This window comes from Schistocerca serialis, chromosome 4, assembly GCF_023864345.2.
Source record: "Schistocerca serialis cubense isolate TAMUIC-IGC-003099 chromosome 4, iqSchSeri2.2, whole genome shotgun sequence".
Classification (NCBI taxonomy): Eukaryota; Metazoa; Arthropoda; class Insecta; order Orthoptera; family Acrididae; genus Schistocerca; species Schistocerca serialis.
In genome coordinates, this window is record NC_064641.1 from 637,998,819 (window position 1) to 638,014,293 (window position 15,475).

A 15,475-nucleotide genomic window follows, 5' to 3' on the forward strand; every position below is an offset into this window, starting at 1 on the left:
GGATTCATGGGTCAATCCCCACATCGTAAGCATAGGCCCTAATATTTTTTCATTATTGTCTCTTTTTTATGAGTCATCATATCCTTACATGCTCTGGTTTATGTGACTGATTTTATGCTATACTCCTACTTTTAATCGAGTATATTCTTTTGGTCTCTACTCTTAGGCTCTGAATTGTTTTTTCTTCTCTTTTGATGATTTTGAAGGTGTGACTTTATAGATGTAAACTTGCAATTTCTGATTCTAATATTTTACTTGCTAACCCATACTTATATTCAAAGGGAAGTGATGATCATACAACCCAAAATTTTCTTGCAATTTTGGAGTTTAACGTTGATAATCCATATTTAGTCTTTTGGCATCATTTTGTACACCATTTGGCAAACCTTATAGTAGGCCACAAAATACTGTAAACACATTGTTTCCATATTATGTGAGGGGGTGTTGTAATGGAACATACTCCTCTAGCATTACTTTTTCTCAACAGTAGTTGTCGATACCAGTATTATTTTTCGAATTTTGGACAGGTCAGTGTTATTTCAGTGCTTTTCTGGAAACTTTCAGAAAATTTTATGCAAAGTATGTTATATTTCAAAATTCATGGAAAGGATTCACTTTATAAAATATTTTAGTTTCTATGTTATAATCAATAAGTACTAGTTCTGAATATGCAGATAAAATTACTTTTTTAGAATCATTTGAAATTACAAATTATTGGCACTCTTAAAATTTCCATTATTAATTATGCAATCCTGTACTACTAACTATATTTATTTCTGGATTCATTTATGAAATAACAACCGAAATGAATAATGTAACAGAGTCTAGAAGAAATTAATTCGTTAAGAAAAATTGTTAACCCTTTGGAATTGCGTTATTTCCCCAGATTGTGAGATTCGTAAGCATGCCTCTGATGTGACTGGACATATTTTTGTGTGAACACTGTAATTTCGGCTTTGTTAATGTGAAAAATCAAAACACTGTACGATATATTAAAGTGTGAGAAAATATATTTACGTGAAAACCAACATTCTGCAACAATCTTCAAATTTATTTAGTTCAGTCGAACCATGAGGACCTAAAACGTGAGATTTTTGGCTTCAAGAATCAGACCCCTACACAAGAAGAACTGGAGCCATCTCTACATGACAAGCTAAGTAAATGTGAAAGTTCATTGTGGTCTTCGCTCCTCTCAAATCTTCACTAACGATTTTAATGAGAACAATAGATGGAAGTAGGAAGTAGGGGGGAAATTACAAGATTTTCATCTAGTTTTGACCAACACTAGCTTCTGTAGGAATATGTGACACTTTTTTAAACAACCTGCATGTGCATACCATTCACTTACCCACACTCCGTTTTTGCTGGATGACCATAATTCACAAAGACAGATTCACGACTACCTTATCATCTATAGGCCACATCAAGACAGGCCTGTTGTATTACAAGTTACAACATTACGAACTCCTGGATCATGAATCAGTTGAAGAACACCAAACAAAGAGCTTTTTGTTCTTCCAGTATATGTTTATCTACCTTGTTCAAATTAATATTATTAATATTAATTAATTAATTAAATTATTAATATTAATTCTTAAAGACAGCTCTTAATCCAACCTTTGGAAATGGGCCCATTTCAACTCCAAAGCTGATAGTGTAAAATCTGACACAGGAAGCAGTTTTATTGTTTTTGTTTTTAAACTAAATCGTGAATATATTTTCAGGCTTTTATGTTGAAATTTTATTACTGAAATACTTGTAAATTTCAAAGGCTAATTATTCCTTCTTCAGTTCATGATCAACATTATTTCACGTAAATGATCAGTAACCAAACATAATGGAAATAAAGCTATTTACATATTTTCTGTATTAAGCATAATCAACATAAATTGTTCAAACTGCAATTCTGCTCATAACTTAAGTAATTAGATTCACAGAAATTATAAAAGAATACATTGTACTGTATGATCTTCTCACAACATAAGTTTAGAACTACATTTAAAACAAAAATAGCAATTTTTAATTAAATGAACTGTTAGAAGAAGCTCTATCATATAAATATCACTATATAATTTCACAGTATTTCTATTACAACAGTGAGTGACATAATAACAGTAACAATAGTTTTTCTTACATTATTGAGTCAGTCCATTATAATGTCCTAAATGATAAACATGATATAACAGTGGATGGAAAATATCTCAAAAGTGATACATGCATTACGCATGCCATTTGCATGTGCAAAGGACAGGTTTTTCCTTGATGTACTTGCATGGTACTGTGTCACAGTAGATTCTCAGAATCATCCAGTAGCAGGGACTTGTGTTCTTGTAACCATTCATTTATATTATGGGCTATTGCTTTACATCTCTCTGGACCTTGCAAAAATGTTTTATGGTTGCCTTCCGCATATTTTATATCAATGGGTCCAGCCGTTAGCTGTCATTAAAGAAAAACATATAAATTGCCTGACAATGGCTTAATATCTCTTAATTAAAATATTAGGTTTAAATATGAATATCAACTGAAACACAAATTACTGTAACCAGTCAAGATTTGTATTTTGAAGGATTTTTATCTGAAACATCAGGTGGCTTTATTTCAATAATAAGCAAAGATGAATTGTATGATAGCAGAGTACAAAACGCTATATTAGTACAGACTTCAAAGTTACGTTCATGTGTGATTGCATACGTGAACAGCAATGCAAATGTAAATATCTACCACATACTAATTTCCCATTCGTGTTTGCATTATATCCACTCTCTATAAACAGCTGCAGAAATAGCTCTGTACAAGAAACATGTCCAGTTTGATTTCAGACAGTGTACAGACATCACAAGAATGTTTTAAACTTCACTGAGCAATTGGAGATTGTAATACTAAAACTTAATACATACATATACAGGTAAGTCGTGTAGAGATTTTAATACTGACTTCAACTCAGATAGCACTAATGAAGGGCATTTAGAGCGACTAAAGTCCAGCTGTGGCTTATTATCCATAGTAATACTCTCAGCAAGGATAGTAAGTCATAGCATAACAGCAATTGATACTTTATTTTGTGAATCCTACAGTAAATGGTTTCTCTAATGGTCTAATGGCAGCAATGAAGTATCACCATAAATGGGGTTTAACTAAGAAGAGAAAAGGACAGCTTCATGGAACCATAAATGCTGACTCAGTAACACTTTTCTGAGGATGTTTACTGGATGAACAATGGAAAGAAGTTTGCCAAGGACACATAGTATATGATAAACCAAGTTATTTTCTAAAACTTTTCTTACAAAACTATGTTCCTGATTTATGGACACTAATATAGATAGCTGAAGCCCTGTTGAAAAGTTGTTCCTGTCTGGCCTATGTTTGGCAGTAAGGGCAACTGGTTCATAGGGATGATTGAAGGATTGGGGGCATGAGTGGATATGACACAGAAGATCTGTTTGCAGACTTGGTTTGGAGACAGTCTATGTTTGAAGGCCTTAGTAAGACCTTCAGAATACTGAGCAAGAAAATGCTTGTCACTACAGGAGTGACAGCTACAAGGTTGTACGGAAGAAACTTTTTAACGTAGAGGAGAAGGCAGCTATCAGAATGGAGGTACTGTTGACGGTTAGTGGGATTCCTATGGACGTAAGTTTTTAATAAGCCATTACAGAGGAGGAGGAGGAAGACCATATTAAGCAGATAGGGGAGTAGGTACTGATGCAGTAGAGGATTCAGTTTAGAGTGTCTTGACCCTGGATCTGGATGATAAAAATAGCATTAATGAACTGAACAAGACAAAGGATGTATGATCTTGGGTGGCTAGAAAAGGTTCATCTAGATGACTCATAGACAAGTTTGTAGAATGCATCTGTGAGCCATCAGCTGTAAAAATACACCTTTATTGTCTAGTGGTTGCGATTAAATAATCATCTTCACAGGAGGACTGTAAAATATAGAAACAGAAAAAAAGTTGTGTACACAAACAAAAGAAGCAATCAGTCACGAATACACTAGCTTCACAACTACAATCATACGTACATACAACTGCTCCATAAACTCAGATGAACTAAAACTGTTTCTTCTGATGCAAAAGAAATAGTGTATAAAATAAAACTTAATCGTCAGCTGTTGCAACTGATTATTTCAAACTCAACAATGTATATATTAAAGTTCAATGTCAAATACAGTATTGTCAAAGATTATGGGGCAAAATCATAATAACAACAACAACAACAGTATTATTAATAATAATAATAACAATAATAATAATAATAACAATAATAATAAGAAGAAGAATACAAAGACACAAATACAGACATTAGACCATTCTTGCATAGACCGCCAAATAACCCACAAGTCGAAACAACAATAAAAACTATCAACACAATCATACACAACAAAATAAATGAAAACACAACTATGGAAGAGTTACAACTACTGGTTTATATAGGAGCACTCACTACATTAAATATACACACTAGGCAGAGATCAGAACCAACCAACACACAGAAGAAACCCACAAAACCAGCATGGCAACACAGGCTACAGATCAGAATAGAAAAACTGAGAAAAGACATCGGACAGCTAACACAATTTATAAGAAATGAAATGTCAGAAAAAAAAACGAAAAAGGTTAGGTAAAATCTTACAACAAGAAGCAATAGAGCAATTAGATGAAAAGAAGCAGAAATTACAAGCATTGGCCAAACGACTTAGAAGTACAAAAAAAGTGAAAATAGAAGGAAACAAAACGAAACATTCAACACAAACCAAAATAAATTTTACCAGACAATAGATAACACACACATTAAAATAGACAATCCACCAAACATTACAGACATGGAACACTTCTGGAGCAACATATGGTCAAACCCGGTACAACATAACAGGCATGCACGGTGGATACAAGCAGAAACAGACACATACAAGATGATACCACAAATGCCTGAAGTGATAATTTTGCAACATGAAGTCACCCAAGCAATTAATTCTACTCACAATTGGAATGCCCCTGGAAAAGATTAAATAGCAAATTTCTAGCTGAAGAAGTTCACCTCAACACATTCCCATCTAACTAAATTATTTAACAGTTACATTGCAGACCCATACACATTCCCTGATACACTTACACATGAAATAACTTATCTGAAACCTAAAGATCAGGCAGACACAACAAACCCAGCTAAATATTGCCCCATAACATGCCTACCAACAATATACAAAATATTAACTTCAGTCATTACACAGAAATTAATGACACATACAACACAGAACAAAATTATAAATGAAGAACAAAAAGGCTGTTGCAAAGGAGCACGAGGATGTAAAGAGCAACTGATAATAGATGCAGAGGTGACATTTCTAGCTAAAACTAAACAAAGGTCACTACACTACACATACATTGATTACCAAAAAGCTTTTGTACCCCACTCATGGTTACTACAAATATTGGAAATATACAAAGTAGATCCTAAATTGATACAGTTCCTAATATAGTAATGAAAAATTGGAAAACCACACTTAATATCCAAACAAATTCAAATAATATCACATCACAGCCAATACAGATTAAGCGTGGAATATACCAAAGAGACTCATTAAGTCCTTTCTGGTTCTGCCTTGCTCTGAACCCACTATCCAACATGCTAAATAATACAAATTATGGATACAATATTACTGGAACATACCCACACAAAATGACACATTTGCTATAAATGGATGATCTAAAACTACTGGCAGCAACAAATCAACAACTCAACCAATTACTAAAGATAACAGAAGTATTCAGCAATGATATAAATATGGCTTTTGGAACAGACAAATGTAAGTAAAATAGCATAGTCAAGGGAAAACACACTAAACAAGAAGTTTACGTATTGGATAACCACAGCGACTGCATAGAAGCGATGGAAAAAACAGATGCCTGTAAATATCTAGGATACAGACAAAAAATAGGAATAGATAATACAAATATTAAAGAAGAACTAAAAGAAAAATATAGACAAAGACTAACAAAAATACTGAAAACAGAATTGACAGCAAGAAACAAGACAAAAGCTATAAATACCTATGCTACACCAATATTGACCTACTCATTTGGAGTAGTGAAATGGAGTAACACAGACCTAGAAGCACTCAATATACTGACACGATCACAATGCCACAAATATAGAATACATCACATACATTCAGCTACAGAAAGATTCACATTAAGCAGAAAGGGAGGAGGAAGGGGATTTATCAATATAAAAAGCCTACATTATGGACAGGTAGACAATTTAAGTGAATTATTTCTAGAACGAGCAGAAACTAGCAAAATACACAAAGCAATCACTCATATAAATACATCGGCTACACCACTGCAATTTCATAACCACTTCTACAACCCTTTAGATCACATAACATCAACAGATATGAAGAAAGTAAATTGGAAAAAGAAAACACTACATGGCAAGCACCCGTATCATCTAACACAGCCACACATCGATCAAGACGCATCCAACACATGGCTAAGAAAAGGCAATATATACAGTGAGATGGAAGGATTCATGATTGCAATACAGGATCAAACAATAAACACCAGATCTAACAGCAAGCATATTATTAAAGATCCCAATACCACAACAGATAAATGCAGACTTTGCAAACAACAAATAGAAACAGTAGATCACATCACAAGCAGATGTACAATACTAGCAAATACAGAATACCCCAGAAGACATGACAATGTAGCAAAAATAATACATCAACAGCTTGCCTTACAACATAAACTTATAAAACAACATGTTCCCACATACAAGTATGCACCACAAAATGTGCTGGAGAATGATGAATACAAATTATACTGGAACAGAACCATTATAACAGATAAAACAACACCACATAACAAACCTGACATCATACTCACCAATAAAAAGAAGAAATTAACACAACTAATCGAAATATCCATACCCAATACAACAAATATACAAAAGAAAACAGGAGAAAAAATTGAAAAATACAGCCAACTGGCTGAGGAAGTCAAGGACATGTGGCATCAGGATAAAGTTGACATTATACCAATTATACTATCAACTACAGGAGTCATACCACACAATATCCACCAGTACATCAATGCAATACAGCTACATCCAAACTTATACATACAACTACAGAAATCTGTAATTATTGATACATGTTCAATTACCCGAAAGTTCCTAAATGCAATATAACATATACCGTACAGTTAAAAGGAAGTCACACTTGATCAAGGTCTGCTTCACTTTCCATTTTTGACCAGACATAACGTCTGAGAAAAGAAAGAAAATAATAATAATAATAATATATAATTCAGAAAAATATAGGATTCCACTTGCACACATTATGAACACATCAGGGTGGTATCTCTTATTTACCCAAACAACAGCTGCAATAACACAATTGGCACATTGAACTCGCATTTGGGAGGACGACGGTTCAACCCCGCGTCCGGCCATCCTGATTTAGGTTTTCCGTGATTTCCCTAAATCGCTCCAGGCAAATGCTGGGATGGTTCCTTTGAAAGGGCACTGCCGACCTCCTTCTCCATCCTTCTCTAATCCAATGAGACCGATGACCTCGCTGTTTGGTCTCTTCCCCCAAACAACCCAACCCCAACCCAACACAATTGGGGCCACCACAGACATCAACATTCATCAATGCAAAATCAAATTTTACACCATTACAAACATCAGGATCATGCAACATTTGCTGATAAGTAGAGATAGTGATAGCAATCTTAATGTGATTCCTACATCATAAAGTTGTTTGTAGATGGTTGGATGCCACCTATACATATGATGAACAGATTGCACTATCTATTCAGCACCCACAGGGGTGGGGGGTGGGGGGGGGGGGGAGGGGCAGGTCTTCTGTGATGAGCATGAATAAATAACTTTTCAGCTTTTGGTATGACCAATGTGTAGTTCATTTTTTTAAAATTATGTGTACACAGTACAATCATCCATTAATGTAAATTAAACAATCCTACCATGTCCTTTAATCCAAATACATATAATGAAGATTTAATTTGTACCTACATCTAGTATGAATACAACAGGAACAGATGAACTTGTAGTAGCCAAATAGCACTACACAGTGTCAGACAACATTAAAATCTTGTAAGCAACAATGGGTATATGAATAAAACAGATAATGTACCTTATTTTTGGAATTTCAAGAAACAGTCTCATGTTCACATGAATGAAGGGGGTTGGAGAATATACTTCAACTGACAATTTTCTTAGCTTGAATAAAAAGGCAGAGGAAGTTGCTCAACATGAAGAACATTCTCCAGTCCAAGCTGCTGGAGAAGGTGGTCACACTTGTGTGAGGTGTGCTTCGTTGTGTGAATGAATGTGTGTGCATTTACTTTTCTGATAAAGCTTTGGCCAGAAGATAATGTGTAAGTGTCTCTTCATTGTGCTTGTCTGCAACTTAGTGTATCATCTTTATGGTAAGCAGCAATCTATCTTTTCTTCATATTGTTAATATTCTCCCATTTCATTTGAATAAAACTAGATTTGTTTCTCATAACCAGAGAACGTTTTCTGGACTCTGAGGTGAGCTTTGTAGCATACTTCAAGCTGAATAAGTTCTGTTGATGTTAAGTTTTCCTGAGTTTGTTTTTGGTAAAAATGGCAGAATCTATGTTGCTCAGAAGGCGAAACATGATATACATATTCCAAAGAAACACTGAAGAGAGAAACTGTAGACATTTATACAGGTTTAACAATAAAAACATTTTTTGCCTGGGGAACTTCCTTCCTAAAAATCATGAAAGAAGAGGGGGTGACCTTTTAAATGAAGCAAAATTGAGAACATTTTTGTCCTATTTAGCGCACCCATGTTTTCAGACAGGTGCAGGGAAGACTGAGGTACACACAAAGCAACCGTGTCACTGACATTTTCAGATGTTTTTCATCATGTTTTCTCACAGCATAGATCTTATATTTTGTTATGTTGGAAAAAGTAGACAATAATAATAACTGATTTGTTACAAACCTAGCAATCTGTTTCTCGTAATGAAATGACACTTAAGTGACGCACCTTATTTAACCAAAATTATTTCGTGTTAGAAAACCTTGAAAGAGTTCTGGTTTGGAGTAGATAAAAAATGTGATGTATTCTTAAGATTTCATTCACATAATGTGACTGCATAACTTAATAACAAAAAATATTTTCAAATGTCAAAAATTCTGTAACATCATCCACAATCATCTTAATAATTTGTTTCTGCACATAAAAGTAAAATAAAAACATAGTGCAACTCTTCCAGAACACATTGATGCCATTTACATATTTGTACACTGAATAGTTTGCCTGTTTGAGTAAGCTGAATGAAATGTTAGATTATGCATATGTTCTGTCCTGGGTGTGGCAAGATGACACACCCCATGAACATTCTCAAGGAGGAGGGGCAAGTAGAGAAAATAACTCCATCATTAGAGAATATGCTCTGAATTTTTTATTCATACAAAATTGAGAACTTTCTCACAGAATGTTCTTTTGCTCTGATCATCTCCTCCTCACTACCACTACTTATCAGAAACTATCATGGTCCTTCTGTAAGCCGTGGCATAAAATTTTATTTTGTATCGATGAATACTGATATTCATGGTGGCCAGAACTTGGTTACTGTAGCCTTTGTTTGTGCTGATAACAGTAACACTGCCAGAATTACTGCTTTGGAAAACTTTCCTCTCTGAGATGTCATCACCTCCAAGATTTTAATACTGTCTGAGACTGTGTAATCAAATACTGCTACTATTAGTCCATCCATTACTGTCAACAAACCTTTGTGTATTCCTTCTAGACTTAGTTGCAAGTTGAGTCTTGGTGATATGTTATGAATTTGGATTGAGGAACATTGAGATAATGCTAAATTTGCTTTAATAAGTGGCAGTACTGTGTATACATCAGTTGAAAATAAAGATTAATATTTAAAGAATCTTTACTTATGATACACACCACCTCAGTCATTGGTTTGTATTGTACATCCAAGAATCATAGTCCTTCAAAGATGCATCATTTGTTTGTTGTGTGTTACTTTTGCTCCTCATTATCAGGATAGCTGCCACGGGGCTCAGATCCTACTCTTGGAGGATAATGTATTTTCAGAATGCTTTGTGTTGGCTATCATTCTTCACAGAAGCCCACTATCTTTACTGGAAAACAAACAGTATTTTTAGAAGACTGCAGACATTGTGTTGGGACAGAACAAAACTGTACAGTTTGTCTTCTGCCAGCCTTCTCCAATTCCATAATTCCAACTTTCTCAGATCGGTCTCCACATAATTCAGCCATCATAATCTTGGTTTGCCCACTGAGTGGCTAGCATCTGGTTTTGCAGTTAGCAACTTCTTTGGCACTTGCTCTTCTTCCAGTCTCTGCTCATCTCAGCCACTGCAACCTTTGTGCCTTTACATCTACAGTGATTGGAGGATTTTTATTGGGTTGATACAGTTCCGTATTGGTCCTAATTTTCCAAGCACATTTTTCACATACTGTCCCATATTCCTTTTGCAGTACTTTGCATTTCCATGCATCCAAGGCATTTTTGACCTGGTGTTGGTTTTACAATTATTTTGTACAGTGTCATCTTCAGCTGTCTTGCAATGTTGAGAGGATCACAACATGTTAAGGAAGCTGTAATAGCACCTGTTACCTGTAGCTCTTCTCATGTTTACCTCTGTTGGTACCGTATTATGTTCCATAACCATTCCCATCCCCCCCAAATACAAGAAACAGATTTTAGATTACCTGAAGGCTCAGGATGTTAATTTCATCTCCACCACTAACAATGTTGATTATCTGAGTATCAAAGCACAAAGTTCAAGAGCACTGTACAATATACTTTAGACAGGTATGTGTTGAGCAAAGTTGTGAGAGATGGAAAAATCCTGCTGTGGTCTGCCAACCATGTTATAAAACTGCTGTAAATGCAAACAGAGCTTCAATACAAATTTAAACATAGCCAAAGCCTCACAGAAAAACTAAAGTTATACGAACCCAAAATTAGTTGGTTGGTTGGCTGATTTGAGGGAGGGGACTAAACAGCAAGGTCATCAGTCACATTGGATTAAGGAAGGAAACAAATGGAAGTCAGCTGTGCCCTTTGAAAGGAACCATCTCGGCATTTGCCTGAAGCAATTTATGGAAATCATGGAAAACCCAAATCAGAATGAGCAGACACACAAAACTATTGGCCTATATCTCTGACATTGATCAGTTGTAAAATTTTGGAACATATTTTATGCTTCCATAATTTGACATCTTTGGAGACCAAAATTTGATCCGAAGGAGCCAACATTGGCTCTGAAAACAATGACAGCTTGCTCTTTTTGTCCATGAGACCCAGAAAGCAGTATATATAGGCACCCAGGTAGACACTGTGTTGCATGAATGTGGGGAATATCAGACCCGCTGTAGGATCAGATTGAGGAGGTTCTAACAAACAGAATACAGCCTGTCATTCTTAGTGGGAGAAGTATTCAGTTGAAAAATTAACTTTGGTCATGCTGTAGAGAGTGTTATAGGACTATTACTTTCCACAATAATTATAAATGACCTAATTGATGAGGTTTCCCACAGATGATGCTCTTGCATACAGAGAAGTTACAACTCTAAAAAATTATTGCAAAATTACAGAAGACCAACAGAGGATCAATGCTTGCTGCAGGGTGCGTCAATTGATCCTCAACACAAACAAATGTAACGTACTGCATACACATAGACAGAAAGACCCTTTGTTATATATTGCACAATTGCAGAACAATCACTTCCATAAAATACCTAAGAGTATGTGTACAGATTGATTTGAAATGGAGCAACTACATAAAATTAATCATGAGTAAGGCAGATGCCTGACTGATATTCATTGGAAGAATCCTCAGGAAATGCAGTCAGTCAACAGAGGAAGTAGCTTACAAAACCCTCATTTGAATAATACTTAAATATTGTTCATCAGCATGGGATCAGTACCAGATAGGACTGATGGAGGAAATAGAGAAGATCCAAAGCAGAGTGGCACTTTTTGTTACAGGTTCATTCAGTAAACACGAAAGCATCACAGATGACCGCTGCAAGAGAGACATTTTGCATCATGGTGTGGTTTATTGTTAAAGTTCCGAGAGCGTTCCTTCCTTGAAGAGTCAACAAATATATTGCTTCCTCCTACATATATCTTGCAAAAAGGCCATGAAGATAACATTAGAGAGATTCAAGCCCACTTGAAGGTTTACTGGCAATTGTTCCTCCCATGAACTATTCGCAACTGGAACTGAGAAGGGGAAAGCAATGCTGGTTCACAAAGTTCCCTCCACCACACACTACAAGGGGGCTTGCAGGGTATAGATGTAGATGTAGATGCACTTAAACTGTGTCAAAATTTTCAAATAAATTGGCACCTCTCTATCTTTCGGTGCTGAAGAAGGAAAAAGAGCAACTTTGATGTTAGAAGAATGTTTAAGGAATTAAAAGAGATACAGCAAAGATGACAGTATGTCTGAGAAATATATATTTCTCTCACTGTACACTTGACAATGAAATCCAAGCTTGGTAATACTACTGACTTGCTTGATTTCAATAAGGGGTAAGACTGGCTTACTTCTTTTATGTAATAGCAATGTACTTTAAGTTGATCTTCCTGTTACGTAGCAGTGGCAACTGATTTGTAGATATATGCTTTGTTGCCTACTAGAAGATGAGAAATAACAGTTCTCATTTATGACAGCACCTAGTGAATTAATGAGAAAAAGAAGGAAAATACAAGGGTGGTCCAGAATTTAAACATACAAAGGAGTACTGTTTTGTATTAATTCGATGTAGTACTGAACATACTCATGCCATTTATTCAAAACGGATAATACACTTTTTTAAGAGAAGGTAAGAGCTATTTTTTCCAGTGGCATATAAGTTTTCATCTGCACTCCTGACACAGTCATCAATGCCTAATATATCTATCTCACTGTCATTGATAATACTATTTCCATAGGTGTGTTACTTTGGAAATGAGGTAAAATCCATTGATGTGAGATCTGGATTATCAACAGATGCATCAAAATTTCACACACAAAGATCAGCAACATCTCTTGTGTAGCACAGTGTGAACAGTCATTGTAACACTGCAAGGAAACTTTCATACATGCCAATTTGATTTGGTGTACCACAAGGAAAGATCATGATTCCACGTTCACATTATTATACAGAGGTGGCATGAACACACGGCTGACTTCTAGACATACTATACTATTTACTGATGACTCCAGTATTCTGATAATATCAGCCTTTTTATTCTATGAGACCTATTGTATGAAATATTAATGGTTTTTCCCCATTCCTGTTACGTACATAGTCAAATGGTTACATGTCTCTGTGCACAATGTATGTAATCTAATTTTGACATTGTGGTCACTGTAGGAGAGATATTTAGGGTGTTGTAGTATATTACTAGATTCCTCTCTTAATACATGATAATCAGGCTTTTGCAGGATAGCTGGCAGTCTAACTTCAAGTGCCTGCCAGTTCAGGTATTAAGGGCAACTCCTGTGAATCAGACAAATTTTGTAATATTCATATTGTCCTACTTTACCTGCATTCAGTATCCCCCTGTTAGTCCTGTCTGGCAAGGGCCCCACACACTTAAGCAATACTCTACAAGGAGTTGCATGAGTGTTTTGTGAGCAACATTCTGTACAGATTGATTACATTTTCCCAATACCCTAACGATAACTTAAAGTATGCCACTTGCCTTGCCTATTACTGAGCCTATGTGATCATTCCATTTCATATCCCCACAAATTGTTGCTCTCAGGTGTTTGTAAGAGTTGACTGATCCCAGATGTGACTCACTGAGATTGTTTTGTGAAGTGCACAATTTTGTATTTCTGAACAATTAAATCAATCTTTGCACCATTTTGATGTCCTATCAAGATCTAACTGGATAATTGTGCAGTATTTCATCACAGGTACCTGTATCATATGCAGAAGGCTTCTCTTAATATTGTCTGCAATGTCATTAATGTACAACATCAACAGCAAAGATCACAAACACATCTCTGGCGCATGCCTGAAATTATTTCTACAGCTACTGATGACACTGTATTCAAGGTAACAGCTGCAGCCTCTCTACCAAGAAATCTTCAAGCCAGTCACAAATTTTGTTTGATACCATATATGAACGTACTTTTGTTAGTAAGCATTAGTGGGGTACTGAGACAAACATTTCTTGGAATACAAGAAATACTGCATATGTCTGGCTGTTTTCAACCATGGCTCAAGATTTTACACAAGAAACACTCGACTTGTTTTTCCCGACTGATGTTTTGTAAATCCATGCTGGTTCGTGTAGTGGGGATCTTTCTGTTCAGGATATTTCATCGCATTTGACCTCAGAATATTGTTTTAAGATTCTGCATTGGTCTGATGTCAATGGTGTTGGATGGTAGATTTGTGGATCACTTCTGCTACCCTATTTGCAGACAGGTATGACCTGTGATTTCTTCCAACTTCTGTGCACTAATTTTTGTTCATCACATCCGCAGTAGGTTGTGATTAAAAAAGGGGCTAACTCAACTGCAAATTTTGTACAGAATCTGACTGGAATTCCATTAGGCCCTGAAGATTTGCTTAATGATGGCAATTTCAATTCTTTCTTAGTGCCTATATCACTCCTCTTTCAGTGCTGCAGTAATTAATGTGTGGCAGTAATCTTGAATTTTCCTTTGTAAAAGAAGATTTGAAAATGGACTGTAACATTTATGCCTTTGCTCTGCTACTCTCAGTTTCAGTTCCTGTCATCCATGAGTAACTGAAATTAATATGGTGCCACTGACAGCATTTGCATGTGACCAGAATTTCTTTAGGTTTAGTGAGAGGTATTTTGATAAGATTCTGCAATTGTTGTCACTGATGACTTTGTGCACTGCTCTTCTAACAGCAAAATTTGTCTCATTTAATATCTCTTTACATATACTCACATACTTTCTTTTATGTGTATTGTGCAGCAGTTGCTGTTTCTTGAGAAGTTACTTTGCAGAGACCATGTAACGTAGAAGGCCATTCCCATTACAATCTGTTAAATTAGGCACATTATCTGTATAGAGCCCAGTCAAGTATTCTTGTAATCTTCAGCCACAGTTCCAGTTTGCACTCTCCTCCCCAGAGCTAAATGCTTCAATTTCCTTGTTGAGATATGACAGGCAAGTGTCTTTATCTAGATTACTGAATATTTAAACCCTTCTACTTTTTTTAGTTGCCCTTTGTAGTTTGGTAATCATTGTTGCTACAACTGACTTATGGTCACTGACACCAGTTTCAATGTGGTCATTATCAAAGAGATCTAGTCTGTTTGTTGCCATTAGTGGACATTTGAACTATCTTTTCTAGCTAATTTTCAGATAAAGTATTGTTTCAAGGGACGTCTCTTCATGCCCAGTGCTCACAAAACCACAATTAACTTAATCTATTG

General features: G+C 35.6%; 1 protein-coding gene across 1 annotated transcript in view; it reads right to left on the minus strand.

Moving 5' to 3' along the window:
* Positions 1-992: 992 nt before the first annotated feature.
* Positions 993-15,475, minus strand: part of LOC126475487 (fatty acid synthase-like) — a 412,274-nt gene continuing 397,791 nt past the window's right edge. Inside the window, exon 35 of the mRNA XM_050103394.1 lies at positions 993-2,439. Within this exon, the coding sequence (XP_049959351.1) occupies positions 2,284-2,439 (156 nt within the window). The 3' untranslated portion in view covers positions 993-2,283. The remainder of the gene's footprint in view (positions 2,440-15,475) is intronic.